General features: G+C 37.6%; 1 protein-coding gene across 7 annotated transcripts in view; it reads right to left on the bottom strand.

Moving 5' to 3' along the window:
* Positions 1 to 695: 695 nt before the first annotated feature.
* The window catches only part of LOC131148002 (callose synthase 9), a 194,605-nt gene continuing 172,151 nt past the window's right edge, over positions 696 to 23,149 (bottom strand). For all 7 annotated transcript variants that reach the window (XM_058097727.1, XM_058097729.1, XM_058097730.1 and 4 more), the window contains 8 exons: positions 16,890 to 17,003; positions 16,713 to 16,801; positions 16,460 to 16,618; positions 16,270 to 16,372; positions 3,903 to 4,022; positions 3,260 to 3,310; positions 2,983 to 3,165; positions 696 to 1,195 (listed from right to left, as the gene is read on the bottom strand). In XM_058097727.1, the coding sequence (XP_057953710.1) occupies positions 959 to 1,195; positions 2,983 to 3,165; positions 3,260 to 3,310; positions 3,903 to 4,022; positions 16,270 to 16,372; positions 16,460 to 16,618; positions 16,713 to 16,801; positions 16,890 to 17,003 (1,056 nt within the window). In that variant the 3' untranslated portion in view covers positions 696 to 958. The remainder of the gene's footprint in view (positions 1,196 to 2,982; positions 3,166 to 3,259; positions 3,311 to 3,902; positions 4,023 to 16,269; positions 16,373 to 16,459; positions 16,619 to 16,712; positions 16,802 to 16,889; positions 17,004 to 23,149) is intronic.

The following is a 23,149-nucleotide window of genomic DNA, read 5'->3' as shown; positions in this document are numbered from 1 at the left end:
AACTCATCCTTAAAACCTAGGTATTAAGGAGAGAGTTCAGAAAAACTTATATTGACTTTAAAATTATTCAGAGAGACTATGTGGGGCTGAATATGCATTAACATTCACAAACAAACATTATGTTTTGCCCACAATTACTAAAAATCGTCATTGACTCTCATTCTTTGGTACTCACGATTTACATTTTATAAGCTAACATAGTCTCATGTTACATCCCCATTTGCTTTTAAATAAGCAGGTATCCAAATCCTGAAGGGGAACCACAAAGAAAAGTTTTAAATCGATAAAAACCCCAGTATATTTAAGGAATTCAGATACATCTTGGAAACTTATGACTTGATTCATTCTCTCTCATTGTAATAATTGTTTTTAATAATTTGAGTATCATTTAAAAATTTTATTCTGTTTATTAAAAATTTTGTTGAATACTATGCTTGGACATCACTCGTTAGACTTGAGAATATTTTGACAAAAACACAATTATAAATAATAGATACTGCTAAACCAAATGAAAAATTCTTGAACTGGCAAAAATCCTTTTTTCCAGTATAAAAATTCTTACAGTTGCAGTGCATGAGGGCAGCAATAAGAGCCGTATAAAAGTAAAAGCATATAACCTAGAAAAGCTTGGTTATGGGTCATAGGAACCGCACCTGTTAATCCTTTGTAACGCCTAAACCAATGCTTCGATCGTCTAAATAAAAAAAATTACCTTTCTATCTTCTTTATACTTCATACAAATTACCTGAATCAAATTCGTAAGCTCGTTCGATATAGAATACAATCACAAGTAAAATGCCAGGCAATTTCCTATGAACCTCATACAAACCAACCCGCAAGAGTATTTACAGTAGGGGAGTCAAATCAATAAAAAACCAAAGATCAAAACTGCTGGGTCTCCTAAACAATTCCGCAAGATGGAAACAAATAAAATTTTCCATCCAAACCAGAGCTGCCATCATATGCCAGTATTTGGGTTGTTCCCTGCAAGGATAAGAGAGATTTCCAGCCCACGGCTGAATGCTTGGTTGAACATGAGGCGGGTTTGGAAAGTTGACACGAAAGGGAACCATGAAAATAATGCAATCGGTATGAAGATGAGCATGCCCATGCCAGCATCATATAGACGGCCAATTGAACGTATGGATTTCCACAATCCGAGCCTCTTCATCAAAGGCTTCCAAGCCGCAGCAATCTGGATGTCATGGGAAAATCGTCACATTGAAACTAGAACAAATAAGGATGGCTACAATTGTTCACAAGTAGCATGTCTATGGATGACCCAGGAGAAAATAAAAACATGAATTTGCTCTCACCATAAGGTACAAAGCACATGTGCACTGTGCACATGCAAAAAATGCAAGATTTTGCCAGAATGAATACATAGCATATGTGGTAATAAGATTTGTAAACAGCTTCTGATTTTTTTTTTTACTTCTATTTCTATATAATACTTCAATTAACACAATAAACGATAAGATGTAAATGTCAATCTACTGATATGCCACCATGGAACTTTGAAAAAGGAAAATCAGGCCTCCAAAACTTCTCCAGCATATTTGGCTCAATCAATGCCCAATTGGTTCATGAGCCAATATTATATGTAAAGTGCCCCGGGATAAGCTGAAATGGCCGTCTTGGCATAATGATTTTGTACTTAACGAGTCGAGAAGGATTATGTTAATGAAACCTCAGGTTTTAGATAGAACCATGGGCAACACAAGACTTATTACCTAAATTCTATGGAAAGTAGGCTTCTTTATTCCTGAGTGGATGCAGGTGCAATGCTAAATCAAAATAATAATTCTCTTCACTGCCTTTGTGATAGTGTTTGTTATAAAACATAAAAATACCCATCCAGCATAACAACTTTAAGTCTATTCTTTGAAATAAAAAATCAAAACTATGACCTTTACTGAGGATATCCTTGATACTATGTAAAATAAAAGATGAAAATCAAAACTTGTATTTTCAAAATGTGTTCAGTATAACTGGGGGAAAAAAAGAGGTTCTGCATCATTATTCTTTAAAATGAAAAATTCGGAACTATGACATTTATAGGGAATATCTTAGAAACTATGTAATTTGAACTTATTTTCGAAACTGTATTTTGTACAACATAAAAAATACACTTTCTGCATACAATTCATTTATTTTGAAATGAAAAATCCAAATCTACAACTATGAAAGGACAGATCCTTGAAACAATGTAGAATAAGAGAAGAAAATAAAAACTAGAATAAAATACCCTAGGCGTGCACTTGCCTAGAACTTGGCTAACGCTAAAAAACAAGGGTCTGTAATGAGAACTGATTTATAGAAAAAAATAGGAAGTGAAGTTTTTACAAGCAGGATGCATTAAAAGTAGAAGAGCAGTAGAGGCAGGTTAACAAAGTTCTATTACCATTAAAGTTTACAAATACTTGCTCAGATTCCTTAATAAAAATTAGTACTTACCTCCTGAAAGTAAAATATATAGTTGGGCACCCAACAGAACGATTCCTTGATTCATCCCTGATGACACCAATAAACTCCCTAAAAAGCATATTTCACTTTTATTTCATACAAACTAAATGTATGTTGAATCTTTTGCAAACCAACAAGCATCCAAGCATGTGAAGACATGGTATTATGTTACGCGTGCCAGACGCGCTGTATAGCCTATTGGGTAAATTCCAATAATTTTGTATCAGGTGAACTCTGATGCAACAAATTCCAATTATTAAGTTGTATCAGTAAATTTCTATGTCGTCTTTCATCATCTCTATGTGATCCAACATCATATGAACAAAGTAAAAGCCCCAAAGGATAAGCCATAACCTATCCCTTGAAGTCTGCTTGACTGAAGAGACACATCATTTCAAAAACCACAAGAAGACCGAACAAAAAATAAAACAGAACTTCTAAGCTTAAAAATGGTATATTTTCCACAAGTTAAAAAAAGAGAAACAAAGCAAAAGTACAGGTGAAGATATCACTCACAGAGAGAATTCCCCATCCAGTGGGGACAAATGCTAAGATGCAAGCAAATATATCTGGGATTGTCAAGTCCGTTAATGCAACTGCAATGGCTAAGCCAGCTAGTGCTAGCATGAAGGAAATTCCTTGAATAAAACGCAACAGAAGCTGGAAGTTGACTGATATCTTCTGGCTAAAGGTGAAAACCTATAGAATGAAAAGATGCAAGGGAAGATTATATCACAGGTCAAATAACAAACAACTTAACATTCAATCAAGGGTCCTAAAGCAATATCGAAACCTTAAAAAGAATTATCAGCACCGCCAGCACAACCCAAGATAGGCCATACACCTGTATACACCCAACCACATCACAAAATGCAGGATCAGTTATCTTAGAAGATGCTATAACACTATGCAGATAGAAACAATTGAAAGTATTAACCGACTCCAACAACCATAGAAATACCTTAAAAAGAGAAGCTTAAAAACAGTAAAGTTCATAGGATTGGATGATGTGACAAAAAGATGACCAAACTGGAGCTCACATATATCACATGAAATATCATACTGGAAAACTTTACTAGAAAGCAATTCTACAAGGAGAAAAAAAATCCAGACCGAGTTGAGAGGATGGAGGATAATCTAGCAAATGAATCACATAGATTCAATGAAATGGTCTTTGATTCCTCCATGAAGAAAAGAAATGCCAATTGTTCCTCTCTCACAATTAAAGACGAAGAACAATGTTCAATGGTCCAGAATTTATTGACCATCTCTACTTCAGAACCAAATTGATTCCTGTTTTAAAAATTACATGCAATCTAGATACAAAACATGAAAAGAGAAGCACAATCAAACAAAAAGCAGAAAATAGCAAGGCAACAACAGGCACTTTGATGACTGAACACTGCTTTGAATATTGATGGAGGAGGGAGGATTACCGTCAATGAAGTATCTGATCCTTGCACATCTAGCTTGTAGACAACACCATACTGAAAGATGAAAAATCTAAGGCTCAGAATAGTCTCCATTATCCTCCCCTTGAGTGTCCGAATATGTGCCTGTACAAGCAGTATTTCTGGATCATTGACTATAAGGAAAACGACTTTCAGACACCAAGTTAATTAAAAGCACCTCATTTTCTGCTTCATAATTTTTTCTGTTAGACGAGAAAATGTATTCCAGTAATTAGGTTGTGTGAGTTGTGGGAGAGGGTGGGTATTTTTTTCCTTAACTATTTTTCATTTTTATTAATATATAGGAGGGCACACCTGGAGCTGTGTGCAAGGCTCCAGGAAATTACTGCCTCTTTTTCTATTGTTTTCTTCTCTGCTCTATCTTGGACTTGCAACCAAGATTGTCAGAATTGGGATCCTAAGTGGTATCATTGGAGGATTCTGCAGGATCAGATTGTAGGATAATATAGAGGATCACAAGATTCTACTTACAATGCAAAATAAATATTAAAAAACTATGCATGTCAAACTTTATGACAAAAATTAAAACTAAAAGCTTGAGTAGTAGCTTAGTAAGCACAGCTGCACACATCCTAGAATAAGAAGCTGTCAAGTACACAACAAAATAATGGGAGCAATCAAGGGAGAACAAATTAGTGAAGTTAAAGAAATTAAATAGATCGCTGTAAGGAGCAAGCTGCTTCTCTGCTAGAGTAGCTAGACTGCTATTGCATTGACTATAATTAGAATTTAGAAATTACTAATTTAGCTAGTCCTGGAAGTTAAGATGACATTAAAAAAGATGAAAAGTGGGAAATCTATAGGACTAGATAAAATTCCAATATAAGTTTGGAAATATTTTCGGGAAAAAGGAAATATATGGTTAACTAATCTATTCAACATTATTATAAAAACCAAAAAAATGCTATAAGAATGGAGGAAGAGCACATTAATACCTATATATAAAAACAAAGACGATATTCAAAACTGTAATAACTATCATGGAATTAAGATTATGAGCCATATGATGAAATTATGTGAAAGGATAATTGAACAAAGAACAAGACTAGAAACAAAGATTTTAGAAAATCAATTTGGTTTTATGCATGAGGGATCGAGAACAAAAGCTATTTATCTTTTAAGAAGTTTAATAGAAAAGTTTAGGGAAAAGAATAGGGGCTTGCATATGGTTTTTATTGACCTATAAAAAGCATATGATAAGAGTACCCAACGAAGTTCTTTGGTGGGTCTTAGAAAAGAAAGGGGTATGCTGTAGCCTGTAGATATATTGAGGCCATTAAGGATATGAACGATAGAGAACGTTACAATTGTAGGTGGGGAATCTAGAGATTTTCCAATCACAATTAGTGTACATCAAAGTTTTACTTTGAGTCCTTATCTTTTAAATTTAGAGATTGATGAACTTACTAGGGATATCCAAAATGAGATCCCTTGGTGTATGTTTTTTGCAGATGATATTCTGTCGACTAATGATAGTATGAGTAGATTGGAATCTAAGCTAGAACTTTGGAGAACCACATTAGAGTCTAAAGGTTTTAGGAGAAGTAGGAATAAGACTTAATATATTAAATGTAATTTCAGTGATATAAGGAGTAGTCGTGGAGAGAAGATTAAACTTGATAATCAAGAAATTAATAGCCGTAATAAATTTCGATATCTTGGATACATTATGCAAGAAGAAGGGGAAATTAAAAAAATGTAATACATAGAATTAAAATAGGTTGGGTAAAATGGAGGAATGTGTCAAGCGTGTTGTGTGATTATAGAATAGCCTTAAAATTAAAAGGGAAATTTTATAAGACGACTATAAGACTAGCTATTTTTTATATTTTAGAATGTTGGGCAACTACAAAACATGTACAAAAAGTAAAATTTTTTTGAAATGCAAATATTAAGGTAGACAAGTGATAATATTAAAAGATAAAATAAGTAACAAGCATATAAATAATAATTTAGGCAAAGCACCGATTGAAGACAAGATAAGGGAGGGGTGGCTTAGTGTCAACGGAATAGCAAACAGCAAAGCAAAAGATTTCTTTCCTTACTTCAGCCCACAATTATTTCTTTATTTTTCAATTCATTATTTCTATACAGTTAGCATATATTTAGTTTACATGTACAGGGCTAGAATCATGCTAGAACTTATTTACTTTCCATGTATAGCATTCTTGTAAAGTCTATATATGATATACAGAACTCAAGGCCAAACCATTTGGCCATTCACACAATACTTTGACATAGTATCAGAGCCAGCCGACTGCTAAGTTTTTTTTCCCCTTCGAATTTTTTTGTCTTCTTGGTTTCGGAGGTGTCTCTCGTATCTGAGGCTGTTGTGTGTGTGTGTGTTTTTTTTCTCTTCTGTAATTTTTTTGTTCTCTGCACTTTTGGTACTTCTGTGGTTGAGTGGCTGTTGGCACAGCAGGTTTTCTGGTTTGCCATTATTTTAGTGCAGGCAACAGCTTTCTGTTGCTGTTCTTGGTGCTTCTCTGTCTCGGCACAGCAGATTTCTGTCCTCGTGATTCTCGGCACAGCAGGTTTCTTGGTTCAAGATTTATTTTTTAGTGCAGGAAGGTTGGTCTTGGTTCTCTCTGTTGCTGTTTCTGGTGCTTCTTTGTCCTTGTGATTCTCGGCAAAGCAGGTTTTTTTGGTTCAAGATTTCTTTTTAGTGCTGGCAAATTGTTCTTGGTTTTCTTTGTACCTGCGTTGATTTATTTTTTGGGCTTCTAGATTTTCAGGTGGTCTTTTTCTTTCGGCACAATCTGTTTTTTTTTTTTTTTTGGGGGGCTTCTCGATTTTCTCCTTTATTTAGCATGGACTTCGCACTTGTGTGTGCCAAGTTTATGGACAACAATTATTCTACATGGGCTTTTCAATTTGAACTTTTCCTAAAGGCAAAAAATCTTTGGGGTCATATTGATGGCACAGATTGTGCACCCAAGCCTGACAAATCCAAGGAGTCAGCGGCTTGTCCTTCATGGGCTGTGCTTGGTGCCAAGGATTCAGCAACTTGTCCTTCATGGGCTGTGCTTGATGGTCAGATTATGTCTTGGCTCGGTTGAGCCACATATTGTCCCCAATTTGCGACCTTATTGCACCGCTCAATCCATGCGGGCTTATTTAAAAACAGTATATCATCAAGATAATGGTGTTTGTCGTTTTTAGTTAGAGCATGCGATTGTCATGTTTCAACATGACAATCGTTCCATCCAAGACTATTATTCGAGGTTTCTGACTCTCTGGAATGAATATTCTGATCTAGTTATTACGAATGTTCTTGTTGCCTCTCTTCCCATTATTCAACGTCTTCACGAGACTAGTCATCATGATCAGTTTCTTATGAAACTCCGCCCCAAGTATGAATCTGTTTGCTTGTCTCTGCTGAATTGCTCTCCTGTTCCTTCTCTTGATGTTTGTTTTGGTGAGTTACTTCATGAAGAACAACGACTTAGTAATCAAGTTACTTTGGCACAATCTCATGGTAGTTTACGGTCTGTCCTTGTGGCTTATGCTGCTCAATGACGAGGACCGCCTGCACATTCTAGCACCTTGCAGTGTTTTTGCTGCAAAGAATTTGGGCATATCACTGCTAATTGTTCCAAAAAATTCAGCTCTTATTGCAAGAAGAAACATTATTAAAGACAGTCGTATCCGCCCGCAGAATCGTCACACCCAGGCATTACAGACTTTTGTTATTGTACCCCCCACAATGACTTTTGTGGCCCCTAGTTCTTCTTCCGGTGACTCCTATATTCCTACACCTCCTATAGTGAATTACTGCACACCCAAAATGGTGCAACAGATGCTAATTTTGGCATTATCAACAATGGGGCTCCAAGGTAACAATTCTACTAAACTCTGGTATGTGGACTTGGGTGCCTCTAATAACATGACAAATAATCTCACTACCATGTCTCATGTTCGGCCCTACGCTGGTCAATCTGCTATTCAGATTTCCAATGGCAGTTCTTTGCCAATAGCTACTGTTGGAGATGTCTCTTCTAAGTTCACTGATGTGTTTCTTGCTCCTCAACTTTCCACGAATCTTATTTCTGTTGGTCAATTAGTTGATAACAATTGTGCTGTTAATTTTTCTAGTAACAGTTGTGTTGTGCAATACCAGGTAACGGGGGAGCCGATCGCGAAAGGACCTAAAGTGGGGCACTTGTTTCCACTACTTTTGCCTGTTCCAACATGTTCTCTAGTTTCTTCCCTTTGCATGCTAGTAGAGTTTCTTAGTGCTTTGATGTTATCCATAGTGATGTTTGGGGACCTTCCCCGGTTAATTCACATGAAAAATTTAAATATTATGCGACTTTCATTGATGATCGTAGCATATTTACTTGGGTCCACTTTCTTCGCTATAAATTTGAGGTTTTTTGTACTTTCATTGAGTTTTCAACGTATGTTGACAATCAATTTTCTGCTTCCATTAAGAAATTATGCACAAATTCTGGTGGTGAATATATGTCTACTGAGTTTCAGGAATTTTTGGCTTCTAAAGGTATTATTCATCAATGTTCATGTCCCACTACTCCCCAACGGAATGGAGTAGTCGAACGGAAATATCGTCATCTCCTAGATGTGGCACTCTCTTGCTGGAATCCTCTGTTCCATCCTTGTTTTGGGTTGGGGCTCTGAAAACTGCTACTTACTTGATTAATCGTTTACCTTCTCTAAGTCCTACTCATGGAGTCTCCTTATTTCCACTTATTTGCTAAGCAACCTAGTTATGATAGCCTCTGTACCTTTGGTTGTGTATGTTTTGTTCATTTACCTCCTCATGAGCGACATAAATTATTTGCTCAATCTGTTTGATGTGCATTCTTGGGATATAATGTGTGTCAAATGGGATTTGTTTGCTATGATCCTACATTACAACGTACACGCATTTCTAGGAAAGTTATTTTCTTTGAAAAACAACATTTCTTTCCTATGTCCTCTATACCCTCCTCTTCTACTGTGATTCTCCCCTCCTTTGAGGAGTAGTTCTCGAATCCTCATCAAATCAGTTCTCGATTTAAACTAGGTATTGTGTATACGCGACGCTCCCACCCACTGTCCCTTCCAGTAGCTCCTTCGATATCTGATCCTACCATGCTTCAGATTCAATCAGTTGCAGCACCTCCAGAGCCTTTGGTACGTTGCTCTTCTTGAGTGTCTGTACCCCCAGATCGGTATGGGTTTCCCACTTCAAGTTCTAGCAATTCTGTTTCAGCTCTTACTGTTGCATTGTCCAATTTAGATATGCCCACATCCTACTCACACGCTGCCAAGCATGATTGTAGGCGACAAGCTATGCAGGAAGAAATTAACGCTCTAGAGGCCAATCACACCTGGGACATTGAGCCTTGTCCTCCCACCATTGTTCCTTTGGGTTGTAAATGAGTTTACTCAGTCAAGGTCCGATATGATGGAACTCTGGATCATTACAAAGCTCGCCTTGTTGCACTTGGGAATAATCAGGAATATGGTGTCAATTATGAAGAGACCTTTGCTCTTGTGGCTAAGATGACTACTGTTCGTACGATTCTGGCTATTATTGCTTCCAGTGATTGGCCACTACATCAAATGATGTCAAGAATGGTTTTCTTCATGAGGATCTAAAAGAGTGTATTTATATGAAGCCACCCATGGGCTTGTTTCCCTCTCCGAGTTCACACATGTGTAAGCTTCATCGCTCTCTTTATGGTCTCAAACAAGCTCCGAGGGCCTGGTTTGATAAATTCCGCACCAGTTTATTACAATTTTCATTCAAGTAAAGCAAGTATGACACTTCATTGTTTCTTCAAAAATCAGACATGGGTATTGTTGTTCTTTTGGTTTATGTTGATGATATTGTGATTACTGGTTCCAATAATGCTTTACTTGCTCAGCTCAAGACTCATCTCTCAGAGTCCTTTCATATGAAAGATCTTGGGTCTCTCCCATATTTTCTTGGTCTTGAGGTGAATCGTAGTCCCTTAGGTATATCACTCGATCAACATAAGTATGCTAGTGACTTGGTGGCCACACCTGGCCTTTAGAAGCGTACTTATGTTGATACTCCCATGGAATTAAATGTCAAACTTCGCAAAAAGGAGAGTGACTTACTAGCTGATCCCGGTTTATACCAGAAGTTGGTGGGTAGTCTTGTCTATCTCACCATTACTAGACCAGACATTTCTTTTGCTGTACAACAAGTCAACTAGTTTCTTCAGACGCCTTGTCATCTTCATTTAGTTGCTGTCCGTAGGATCATAAGCTATGTTCAGGGCACTTTTGCCCCGTGGTTTATTCTTCCCTGCAAGCAATTCTACTCGCCTTGCTGCTTATAGCAATGCTGATTGGGCTAGTTGTGCGGATACACATCCCTCCATCACTGGTTGGTGTGTGTTCTTAGGTGATACATTGATCTTATGGAAGAGTAAGAAGCAAGACAGAGTTTCTAAGTCATCGACAGAATCTGAATATCGGGCGATGTCTCTTGCTTGTGAAATTATTTGGCATTGAGGTTTGCTTGCTGAGCTAGATTTTTCTAAGACCGATCCTACACCTCTACATGCCGATAATACGAGTGCTATCCAAATCATGGCCAACCCTGTCTATCATAAGCACACGAAGCATATTGAAGTCGATTGTCACTCTATTCGTGAAGCATTTGGAGCTCGTGTTATCACTCTTCCACATATTTCCACTGAATTACAAATTGTGGATATCTTCACCAAGGCTCTCACTCGTCATCGACATTGCTTCCTAAGTAGCAAATTGATGCTTGTTGATCAACTCGCATCAATTTGAGGGCTGTCAATGGAACAACAAAAAGAAAAGCAAAAGATTTCTTTCCTTCAGCCCACAATTATTTCCTTATTTTTCAATTCATTATTTTTGTACAGTTAGCATATATTTAGTTTACATGTATAGGGCTAGAATCATGCTAGAACTTATTTACTTTCCATGTATAACATTCTTGTAAAGTCTATATATAATATACAAAACTCAAGGCCAAACCATTCAGCCATTCACACAATACTTTGACACTTAGATGGTTTATGCATTGAAATGTAGGCTTAGTAGAGCACCAATGAGGAGGAGTAAGTTATTGTCTTTGGCATAAAAAGTAGGGGGAGGCCTAAAATAACTTGGAATGAGTGAGGAAGGATTTAATAGCCCTTAATCTAATAGAGGAAAACACTTTCGATCAAGCGAATCGACGAAAAAGGATTCATGTAGTCGACCCCACCTAGTGGGACTTAAAGCTTGTTGTTGTTGTTGTACTAATTTAGAATTTAGACTCATAACCATGGTTATTGAAATCGTGATTTGGATCGTAAAATTGCATAATTCTATGATCCAGATTCACCCAAATGATCCAAGTCACAACAAAATTTGGAATCATGTAAATCGTGGTAGAATAGTAAAAGAATCAATAGAATTGTAGAATTGTAAGTAGAATCATACGGATCCTACTTTGCTACCTGGATTGGTTTTTTTCCCCTTCCCTTTTTGGGCTTCAATAATATGGCCCAATATATGTTTTTATTGGCCCAAAGGCCCCAAAAGCTTTATGTTTGGTCCAAAGTCTTCAAAAATTGGGGCAAAATTGCTCCCAGCTTCCCATCAATGAACAGATTCAGCAGAATCTGCACCTAACTTCCCTGAAGTTTGACACCTCAGTCCTCTACTCGTTGAAGTTCAGCAACCCAGCACCGGAATTTCTCTCCTGTTCGACAACCAAAAAGCCCTTCCCGTGGTGACTGGTGTTTAATCAGCAGCAGCCAGCAATCTTGCAGTTTGATCAGCATTTCTTTGGTGTTCAACAACCACAGTTGGGTTTCACAAAAGCTCAGTCCTCTTCCTTCTTTGTTGTTCGACAAGAACACCTCAGTCCTTTTCAACACAGAGTTCTTGTTGTTTGATCAACAGCAGCCAAGAAAAGAGCCAAGCCAGCAGGTCCAACAAAGCTGCAGAGGTATGCTTCGAAACAGATCTGCTTCTTGAAAAGACTCAACAGTGAGAACTGTTTTTCTCCTCCACAATTTTTTAATGTTTATTTTACATTGAAAGTAGAATCTTACAATTTTCAATCCGATTCTAAAATTCGATCCTGCAGACCCCTCCAATGATATCCCACTTAGAATCCTAATTCTAATAATCTTGCTCATAACTAATCAAGGTATAAACAATTTAGAATCAGAACATAATAAGAAGAAAGAAAGGAAAAAGAAGAAGAGCAAGAAAAAAAGAAGAAAAAGGTGAAAAACAGAGCCCACTGCTGAGTCTGCTAAGTGCTAACAGCCTAACAGTGTCATAATGCTTAAAAAAGAAAATTGAACTGTGTCATAAATAGCTCTGAGTCAGTGGCTCTGTCAAATTTCGCTCTCTGGTTTTATTGTTTTTTCGAAAAAAAAAAAAAAACAGGAGAGATTTGAGAGAATGATGAGAATATGATGAAATCAAGGTGTTTCTTGGAGCCCTTCAAGAAGCAAGACTCAAAAGCAATCTGCTTCGAAGCATACTTCTGCTGGGACTGCTGGCTTGGCTCTGTGCTTGGCTGCTAATTGAACACCAAAGAAAGGCGCTAGGGTCTGTGTTTCAAACCTAGAGTTGGCTACTGCTGATCAAACACTAGATGAATGGCCCTATAGTTGTTGAACTCCAGAAGAAGCTAGGTGCTGATCAAAACCAAGAACAGCAGAGAAATCAACTATTGCTTGCTGAACTTCAAAGAGGACTGAGGTGTCGAACTGCAAAGAGAAATCAGGAGCTGGATCTGCTGATCAACGGGAGTCATTTGCCCTAGTTTTTTAGGACTTGGGCCAAAAAAGTACTTCTGTTGCAAACATAAATTTTTATTTTGGACCAGTAAAAAAATGTATTGGGCCTTGCTGCTAAAGCCCAAAAAGCCCAATCCAGACGACTAAGTAGAGGTATGATCATACATTTGTTTTTTTGGGATAATAAAAGAAGATATATTAGATAGAGAAAGGGATATTACACTGAAAGAGAACAAGAAGTCGATCCCAAAAAATAAAATAAAATAAAACAAAATGAAATGAAAAAAAAAAAATAGCAAATTTAAAAAAGGAAAAATTAGCAATTAAACAAGGAAACCCCAATTCAATCCTTTTCCTTCATAGTTCACTGAACTCTTTTTTAGCTCTGTTTTTACACACATCAAGACACTTCATTTCCCCCCAGGATCACATCCAATTTATCCATGAGATCTTGAACTACAAAATCCTTCTTTGAAATCTCCTCAACTAAAATACCGTCCTTGCACTGCATCTCATTAACCAAATTGTCATCTTCAAATTTAGAGACCCCCTCCAATCCTTCCAACAGGGATGAGTGTACATATGATAAGTCCCTTAAACTGTAACTTGAGTTAGAAACATATCCATATTGTTCCCTAATTTCATCCAACGGTAAACCCCCACCACAATCAGACTCACTTAGACCATCACTTTCATCATCTGATATATCCCCCCATTTCAATACCTCCTTCCCTTTGCTAACCCCATCACAAGAATTGCCCGTATTTTTCTTAGCATTTTATGTCTTCCACTATAACTAACTCTCCTTCTAAATTCCTCCTTAAAATCTTTGGCACTACCTCACCAGAGTGCTCTCTTTTTCTTCAAACAATTTTTCATATCCGCACACATCTGCGCACTCTTCCAATGAGTATGAACCTTGGGACCCTTAGATCCCTTTGCCTTAAGGTTTGAGGCATCAGATATCCTACCCAAAACTCCATAACCATAGTAAACCTTTGCTGCAGCATTCTCTTGCTCCAAAACACAATCATTGACCAAAACTCAAGAATTGTTTAAAACAAGATTTTCCTTCATCGCCTCTTTCTCTTTAACCCTCAGTACTGTTGCTTCTTTCTGATGAATATGGCAAATCCTCTTGGCCGTTTAGAATCTGCTTTGAAACTGAATATTGCAAGGTATGGTTTATACAGGGAATATGCTTGGAAGACAGCATACCTGTTATGTCCCTTGTCTGTCAACACTGATTAATGGGAGAATTCTGGGTTTGAAATGTAGGAAACTGCTGATCTTCCTCAACCTGACATCCAATTTCTGGTAATTGCTGCAGTGGAAAGAACCTCTTGGGTGCTAATCGAGAACTGAACAGTTCCTTGAATATTCACACCAGCCTTTTGGGCCTGGTCCACATTATTCAGACATGGGTTTGTTTAAATGAATGGTCTATCTGGGAATGACCCAACTCAGAAGAAACCTCCTTTGTTTCCAAAGAATGGCCAAATTCGTTTTTACCAAGACTAATTTCAATAAGTTGGCCCAACTAAGTTAAAAAAGAAACTGCTCCTTTCTCAATTACCTGGCCTAGGTCCAAGACGAAAAAAAAACCTTTCCGGCCCATTACTCTGTCTTGTCTTCTCCAAGCACAACCCTAGCTGCCTTTGCTAGCTTCCATGCTCCTTGCGAAACCCTAGATACCTGGATTGTGCAGACATTCTTCTCCGATTGAACAACTGCGGTTTCTGGCTGATTAATGACTGCTGCTGACCTTGGAAGCTCAACTTTGTTCATCTGAACCACACCGTCAAACCTACAGCACCTGTCTTCTTGTCGGATGCCATAACTTTGTCTCTAAGAGGGCTTAACAATCGCGACCCTCAGTCGATCTATTTTACCTTCCAGCATGACCTGCCTCCACAATCTGAAACATGGCTGACCTTCTGCAACTATTTCACCCTAATTTTTTTTGTATCTCCTTCACCAAATCACAGAAAACACTTGTGCAGCTTTGCCATCCCTCACCTTTTGCGCTGCTAGGAACGAACACAGAAAACCTTTTACTATTCCAGCCCAACCCTGACTCCAGGAGCTTTCCCACCTTTGTCCACCTAATCGACTATAGTTTGTAATACCCTTGTGAAACACCAAAAACCCCTCTCCATCTGACCAAAAACTGACAACCCTTCAACGAACCACGAAAAACAGCCTCTTCAGATAACCTTGCCCATCTGTTGCAAATAACATTCTTATTGAACCACGAGAAGAGATGAACTCCTCTCGCCCTTGTCCAAATGCAGGTCTAAGGATTTTCCCTCGATCTAAATCACTCAGCTGGTCATACCCTAAACCAAACTTCATCGCAGCAAACGCAAGAGGGGAAGATGAATAGAATCATGAGGGGCAGAGAGAGGGACAGATAGATGAATAGGGCCATTCTGCCGATGCAGAAGATTCCAAGTTAGGTATGATCCTATATATGATCCTGATTCTACAATTCCACCGATTCTGTTATGATTCTATCACAATTGTACTTGATTCTGATTTTTGTCATGATTTCGATACTTGGGGGGAATCTGGATCATAGAATCATAGAATCTGGGAGCAATATTTGATAACCATGCTAACAACATATGTATGTTTCCAGTTTTAACCCTATAAACTATTAAAAGCAGAACTATTTGTTAAGAATAAGACATATCCAGAAAACAAAATAGTTTTTTTTTATCATAGCAAAAATAATAAACAAATACACATAAAAAATTAGTTTAAAATATTTTCTTTTAATACAAATGTTGTAAGAAAAATGATGGGGATGCTTTAATAGATATTTTTTTTTAATGACTAAAAGGGAAAGCCATATTGGACTTGTCTTCCTTCTTTTATTTTATTTTTCTTTTTCTTTTTCTCCTTTATTTTTTTATTTAAAATTTTTGAAGGAGCATGTAGGGTGATTAGCAGATTCTTGTCGTTCCTTGTAGGAATGGAGGAAACAAATAATCTGAACATGAATATTGGGACCCAAACTCCCCACCAAGGAAATAAGTATAAAAGAAAAAATGAAAAAATGAAAGAAAGAAACAAACAAACAAGACAAAGGATCTAGAAGAAGAAGAAGAATCAGCAGCTTATAGCAGAAGAGAGGAGAGGAGAGTGAAGGCCGTGGACAGGGCTGTGAGTGGAAAGGAGAAGAGGATCTTGTGAGTAATTTGGTGTTTTAAAAGGTGGGGGGGGGGGGGGGGTGTAAATGTGTCCAAATATGGGTTAAAAGATGGTGCAGATCGAATCAGCATGTGGGGAATTGCTAGCTCAGTCAAAGCCTATTCTGAGGTCAAACAAACTCTTAGTGGTTCACTGAATACTGAGCCAATTAGAGCCCAACCTCTGTTCAGAGGTTATTAAGTGCAAACAAATGCCCCCTAACAGTCAAATATTAGGGATAACTAATACAAAAATAATTAAATCAATATTAAGACATGGTATGATTATCACACAGGAAAAGTTACAAAGAGCAAATATTAAAATCATATTAAGGACCACAATGTTAAAAATTGTGGGTTATCAGGCTTATTTAAAGGTAATACCAGTTCTTCATCCCACCAAGCTTCCCAGCTTTCTTCTCCCTTGACTCCAATTCCACCTCTGTAAAGAAGCCAATTTGTCCAATCCCTAAAGTCCTCCACAGTCCTAGAGAAGAAAAGGAAAGAGATTACATTATGTAATGTAGAATAATTGAAGCCAAGTCAGTATCAGAATAGAAAAATCGGCACTTACTTCTGCCACTCAAATCCAGATGGATTGAACAAATAAGGAGCAAAAAGCCAAGAAAGAGCCATGAACCAACTGCTAACAGTAAGAAGAATATAGGATACAGCACCACTTTCATTATATCCATATGCAAGGTATACTACCAACAGAAGCACAACTTCTAACCTGAAGACATTAAGAAAACAAATAGAAATCCAGTTTAACATTGTTTCTTTCTGTGTCTTTTTCCATGAGCGTGGATGGAGGGAGAGATTCTGACCCTTTAACAAAATGGCTCCGAGAATAGAGTCTGTAATTTTCAGAAAATTTTATATGGCGCACGACAAATCCCCGACCAGTTGCTTGGTACTGTTGAAATAACAACATGAGTCAATTATTTTAGATACCCCAAAAATAAGAACACGCACACACATGCAGAGAGAGAGAGAGAACAAACCCTTGCTCCACCATGAAGAATGGTTCGACCAAAATAATGTGTTCTTGTGCCCAGAGAAAATGTGAAGAATACAGAACAAAGCTGAAGCTGCATCGTCACAAAACTGACTACAGCCTGCAGCAGCAATCAGATGAAAATCAAAACGCTAATAATAAGTTGATGCACCAATAATGACCAAATTTTTTCTTCTGATAAAAATGAAGAGAATTTATTTAAAAGAAAAGTAAATACAAAAAAAAAAGGGGCATAAGAAATCCTTCTTAGAAAGTATAAAAGAAAAAAATAAATAAAAAATAAAAAATAAAAGCAGCACTGCATGCCTATAGCACTGCATCTGGAAAACATAATCCCCAGAAAGAAGCTGAAATGACCACAACAAGGCCAATACTAAATCCTATCTCATAGCTTAGACAAAGACATCTTTCCCATGAAAATACATGTTTGTACACCAGCCATATCCCCCAAAATATATGCAAAAAAACCTGCACCTCTGCAATCCCAAGCCATCTCCACAACTCCCAAAACTTGAAAATGAGATAGCCAATACATCCTCCACCAACTCACTCTGGACAAGCTCAATTCTTTCCAAATAGATCAAATAAATTGTCCACACCCTCCAGGGAAAAGGAACAACAAGAGAACAAGTGAGAGATTTTGAATTATTGAAACAGAAAAAACATACATACAGGTATAAAGCTTTAAACGGTCTCCAACTCAGCAATTGGTGTTAACTCTATTAAGGACAACCAGCCAGATAAAAGCCTTAATCTTAGTGGGGATTTTGGCCTTTTAAATAGTTAAAAAAGTTGAGAAAGATATGATTAAATGGTTCAAATGCTCAAATAATAATTGCATGAATACTTCCCAATCAAGAAGCTAGTCCCTTATGACTATCCTCCAACAAGCATAATAAGGAGGTGAGCTCCAACACTTCTCTAATATTGAAAGACCTATGAAAATAAAAATCCCCAGAGAATTCATCCGCATTTGAAATAGAGGAGGAAATAGGTTCAATATGCAACGAGGATTGCTCATGCAAACAAGGAAAAGAGGTGCTACTGTGCTAGCTGAATCACCCACCAAATGTCTACCAAAAAACGAGTGGGACACCCATTATCCACAGCAAATTTAGTTTAAGGATTAGAAAGAGGATATATCTATGAAATACAAAAGTCCAAAAACTCCGAAGAGAATATCTCAACCTCAAATTAGCATCTCACCCATTACTCTGCAACCCAAATTTGCTCTTAACAACTTTGTACAAAAGGAGGACTCCTCCAAGGGAAAGTGCCAATGACAGTTATCAATTAAAGCAATGTTCTTAGACACCAACGTACCAAGAAATCTCTTGTGAAATCTCAGCTAACAAGATGATCCTTTTTCCTCCACGACTGTAGACGATATGAAATCTCGTCTCTCAATCTTTCTTGGAAACTCCACAAGAATACAAAAAGATAAATGTGCAGGAATATGATAGACATGCCTAAAAGAGGGTGATGTGCCCACCTAGAGAAAACAACACGCGCTTCCATCCATCCAGCCACTTGGACACCTTTCTCCGCCTCATGATTCAAAAACCCAACCAACCTAGCATTACCACCCAAAGGCACTCCTAAATATGTCAATGTCTACTCTAGAATACCACACCCAACTAAAGATAAATCCAAAGATCTAGACCCACTCAAATCAATACAAGATATGCCACTCCTCCCTATTTTTTTTTTTTAAAAATAAAAAATCATAAACCCTCTCAAACAATTGGAAAATAGTAACCACATTTTAAAAAGGCTTCCTATGATGATACTCCAAGAAAAATATTTTCATTTGAAAAATTGAAGATGGGACACCACAATCTCGACTCCTCACCCCAATCCCTCACAAATCCTCCATCTACAACCATATGGACCAATCCATATAAGGCATCTACCACAAAAAAAAAAAAAGAAAAAAAAAAAGAAAAAGGAGACAGTGGATCCCTTTGCCTAAACTCAGTTGGGGACCTAAAATGATTCAAGTTCTTCATTAACAATGACTAAGAAAGAGAAGGTTTGGGAGACTTTTGAAGGGAGGTCTGTGTCTTTCTGACAGACCTCAAAGAGATTCATGTTTTAAAACATTACAAGAGATCTGTGTCCTTGCACCAAACCTTAGGGGTAGGGCTGTTTTAAGTCCTGACTAGACTGGAGTGACCCAACACAAAAGAATGGGCTTGAATAGCATATGGGTCGGTTGGTGACTTCAACTTATGTATAACCTAAATATATAGGTTAGGTTAAAGGTTCAATGTGCAACACACCTGACCTGAACCAACCCAAACATAAATGACATTGTTACTGGCAACGTCTTAAATTTTGATTTCGACTCAAATTTCAAAACTCCAAAAGTACAGAAGTTTCGACAAAAATTTCGATGTCAATTTCAATTTCAATTTGAAAAAAAATGGAAATTTGTAGTAAATCATGGAATTCTTTTATGAAACTTTAGAAATGGTTGACGAAATAACGTAAGTTTTAGAACCAATATATTATAAATTATATACATCTATATTGTGTAGGAGGTGGAAAAGTTGCAATATAATGTGCATTAAACATATTCAGTTAACACAAATGAAATTCCTAAGTCATTTAAATATTATTTCTTATACAAATAATGATATTTAGATGTGAATGCTTAGATAAAAAATGTTGCTGCAAGTTTATTTTCTCATATAATTTCAACATACCTTGTAATAATCCTTTTGTTTCAATAAAAAAATAAAATAAATTAAGGCAAAAATTTCACTTCGCTCCTACATCTCTCATTTGAATTATGAGGAAATTTCATTCTATAGTTAAAATTTCAACAAGTTTAGCTAAAATTTCGAGATTTCGATAAATTTCTGTAGAAATCCCTACAATTTAGGACTCACGCGTGATCTCTATAATTAAGGAATGATTCTTGATTGTCTAATTTTAGGCATGTACAGAAGGGGTGCTGGTCAATAGGGATTTTCGTGATTCTTATATATTCCTTTATTCTATGATTTTATTTCCTTAACTTAGTTGCTGGTTACATGTTATATGGTAGGGCATATTGTACAGTATTTGATGTGAATATACAAAACAATATTCTTACAGTTTCTACATGGTATCAGAGCTGTTTTTTTTCTTCCTAAACCAAGCTAACTATAGGGGACGACTCCATCAACAGTCGAGTTGACAACCTCAGAGACTCAAACGAGTCGAACCAATGCCATTATCAGCTCGAATGGACTAGATGGCTCTTCTGTCCATCCATCAGCAAAAAAACTCAATGGGAAGAATTTTCTAAAATGGGCCCAATCTATGAAACTCGCAATCAACAGCACAGGAAAGCTCGGGTATCTTACCGACGATTCAAAGAAACCTGATTCAACAAATGTTGTGGCACTCTAGCAATGGAGATCGAAGAATTCCTTGATTACCCCATGGCTTATCAACTCCATGAAGCCACCTATCGGGAAAACATATATGTTCCTGCCCACATTAAAAGAGGTGCGGGATACAGTTTGAGAAACCTACTCTGATGAGGAGAATGCTTCCTAAGTCTTTGAAATTAAGACACGCCTATGGCAGATGAAACAAAGCGAGAGGAAGGTGACAAACTATTACATGGAAATGCTGGAACTATGGCAAGAACTGGATTTAAGCAGCGAAGAAGAATGGCACTATGCTGAGGACAGTGCGCTGTTCAAGAAGAAATTGAAAAAGGAGAGAGTTTTTGAGTCCTTACAGGCCTTAATTGAGATTTAGATGATGTACGAGGAAGGATTCTCAGCTGGAGACATCTACCATCCACTTGAGAAGTGTTTGCTGAAGTGAGGCGTGAAGAGGCAAGGCGCTAAGTCATGTTGAAGGAAGTTACAGCCATGGTACCAGAGGGCTCAACATTTGTATCCCGTGGGACCTACAATGGGCCAAATGCCAAGCAACCAAAGGGCCGCATCTGGTGTGAAGATTGTCGAAAGCGTGGCCATTCCAAGGATAATTGTTGGGAGATTCATGGCAAGCCAGCTGATTGAAAACCACGGCAAAGCACCAAAACCAGAGGCTATCAAGCTTGTTCTAAGACTCAACTCGAGAGGCAACAAGTGGTGAGCAACCATTCTGATAGTGGCAGCAACAGCACCTCCAACGATGACCAACTATAGAAAATCATGGAGATGTTATCTGCTCTCCAAGCCTCGGGTCAGTCACAAAAAAAAAAAAAACTCCATATGGTAATTTGGCGCACACAAGTAATTTCTCACAAGCCCCATACACCTTTTGTAACCATATACCTTGGATTATAGATTTTGGAGCCTCTGACCATATGACAGACTCTTATCACCTTTTCTTATCATATACCTCATGTGCTGGTAATCTAAGAGTCAAAATTGCTAATGGATCTCTTGCTCTTGTTGTCGGCAAAGGGAATATTTGGATTTCTGAATCGATTACTTTAGAGTATGTTCTTCATGTTCCAAAATTATCTTGTAATCTTTTGTCAACAAAAGAAAGATCTTCTTGTTCTTATATGGTTAATTAATAAAATAACACTCTCTTGATATTTCTTGATATTTCCTTTGATACTTCAAAGGGTGTCACTTTGTATTTTGCTTGTGCTTAATCTTTCCCGATTCTACTAGAAATCATATAGGAACTTGTTATAAGTGGAATTATTAGATTGGTTCATCAATAATGTTGGATCATAAGACCTTTTTGACTTTGTGCCATTGATTCCACTATTATTAGTGAGCAATAATGGAATAATCCCTTCATATTCATAGAAATAGCCAACTCACTAACACTCTAATTGCTCTGCTAAATTTATTTCATCCCATTGTGTTTTCCAGGACCTGTCATCAGGAACGACAATTGGCAGTGCTAAAGAGTATGAGGGATCTACTACTTCAAGGAAGCCAAAATGAGTGATCAGTGTTGAAGTGTTATTTGTAATTCCGTCTTTGTCCCTAAGAATAGTGACCTAATGTTATGGCATTCTCGGTTGGGTCACCCCAATTTTCAATACATGTGTCATTTATTTCCTTCGCTACATTCTAATAAAATGTCACTTGATGTTCAATGTGAAGTGTGTGAATTCGCAAAACACCGAAGAACATCATTCCCAATATCCAAATACAAACCCACAAAACCTTTCACAATCATTCATAGTGATGTATGGAGACCCTCCCGGATCCCTAATCGCACTCACACAAAATGGTTTGTGACATTCATTGATGATCACACTCGTACTTGTTGGGTCTACTTGTTAAAAGATAAGTCTGAAAAACGTTCGGTGTTTATTAACTTTTATGCCATGGTCCAAACACAATTTCACACCAAGATTCAAATCTTGCGTACTGACAATGACACGAAATATTTCAACCACACCTTAGGTCTCTTCCTTCAAGAAAAAAGGATAATTCATCAAAGCTCATGCATTGAAACCCCTCAACAAAATGGGGTTGCTGAACGCAAAAATAGACACATTCTTGAGGTAGCACAAGCCTTAATGCTCACTACCCACATGCCTACAATGTTTTGGGGTGACCCTGTTCTAACAGCCACTTACCTTATCAATAGAATGCCTAGTCGTGTTCTGTCCTATCTTACACCCCTTGACACTCTTCTCGAATTCTTCCCTACCTCTCGACTGGACTCCAATCTCCTTCTTCGTTTATTTGACTGCACTGCCTTTGTGCATGTCCATCCTCACAAGTGCACCAAGCTGGATCCTCGAGCCACCAAGTGTGTCTTACTTGGGAATTCTTCATCTCAAAAAGGTTACAAGTGTTATGACCCTATTTCCCGTCATCTCTTTATTAACCTTGACGTCACATTTTTCGAGACAACTCCATTCTATCCCAAAGTCTTCTATTCAGGGGGGGAATGTGAGCGAATCTCAGACTCGGAATAATTCCAATGGTGACATGTTTTTCCTAGACTTTCCTCTGACCAATCTACCATCCTCCTCCACTTCCTTGCCAGTCACAGAAGGAAACTTAAACTCAGGGGGAGAGATAGAACAACAGAATAACAAGGAGACACTAGTCTACTCACGAAGGCCGAAGCCAAGTGGTAATGTAAAACTCATACCCGAAGCACCAAGAGAGTCAGAACTAGTGGCAGCTCCGAGCAATCAACAGCCCAACCAAAAACCTCCCAACAACTCAAAACAGACAATATAACCCACTCCTAATAAATTTGATGATATTGATCTACCCATTGCTCTCCGAAAATAGCCTCGTTCATGTACTCTTC

Source organism: Malania oleifera, chromosome 2, assembly GCF_029873635.1.
Source record: "Malania oleifera isolate guangnan ecotype guangnan chromosome 2, ASM2987363v1, whole genome shotgun sequence".
Classification (NCBI taxonomy): Eukaryota; Viridiplantae; Streptophyta; class Magnoliopsida; order Santalales; family Ximeniaceae; genus Malania; species Malania oleifera.
Note: the sequence above shows the minus strand (reverse complement) of the source record. Positions and strands in the feature narration are given on the sequence as shown.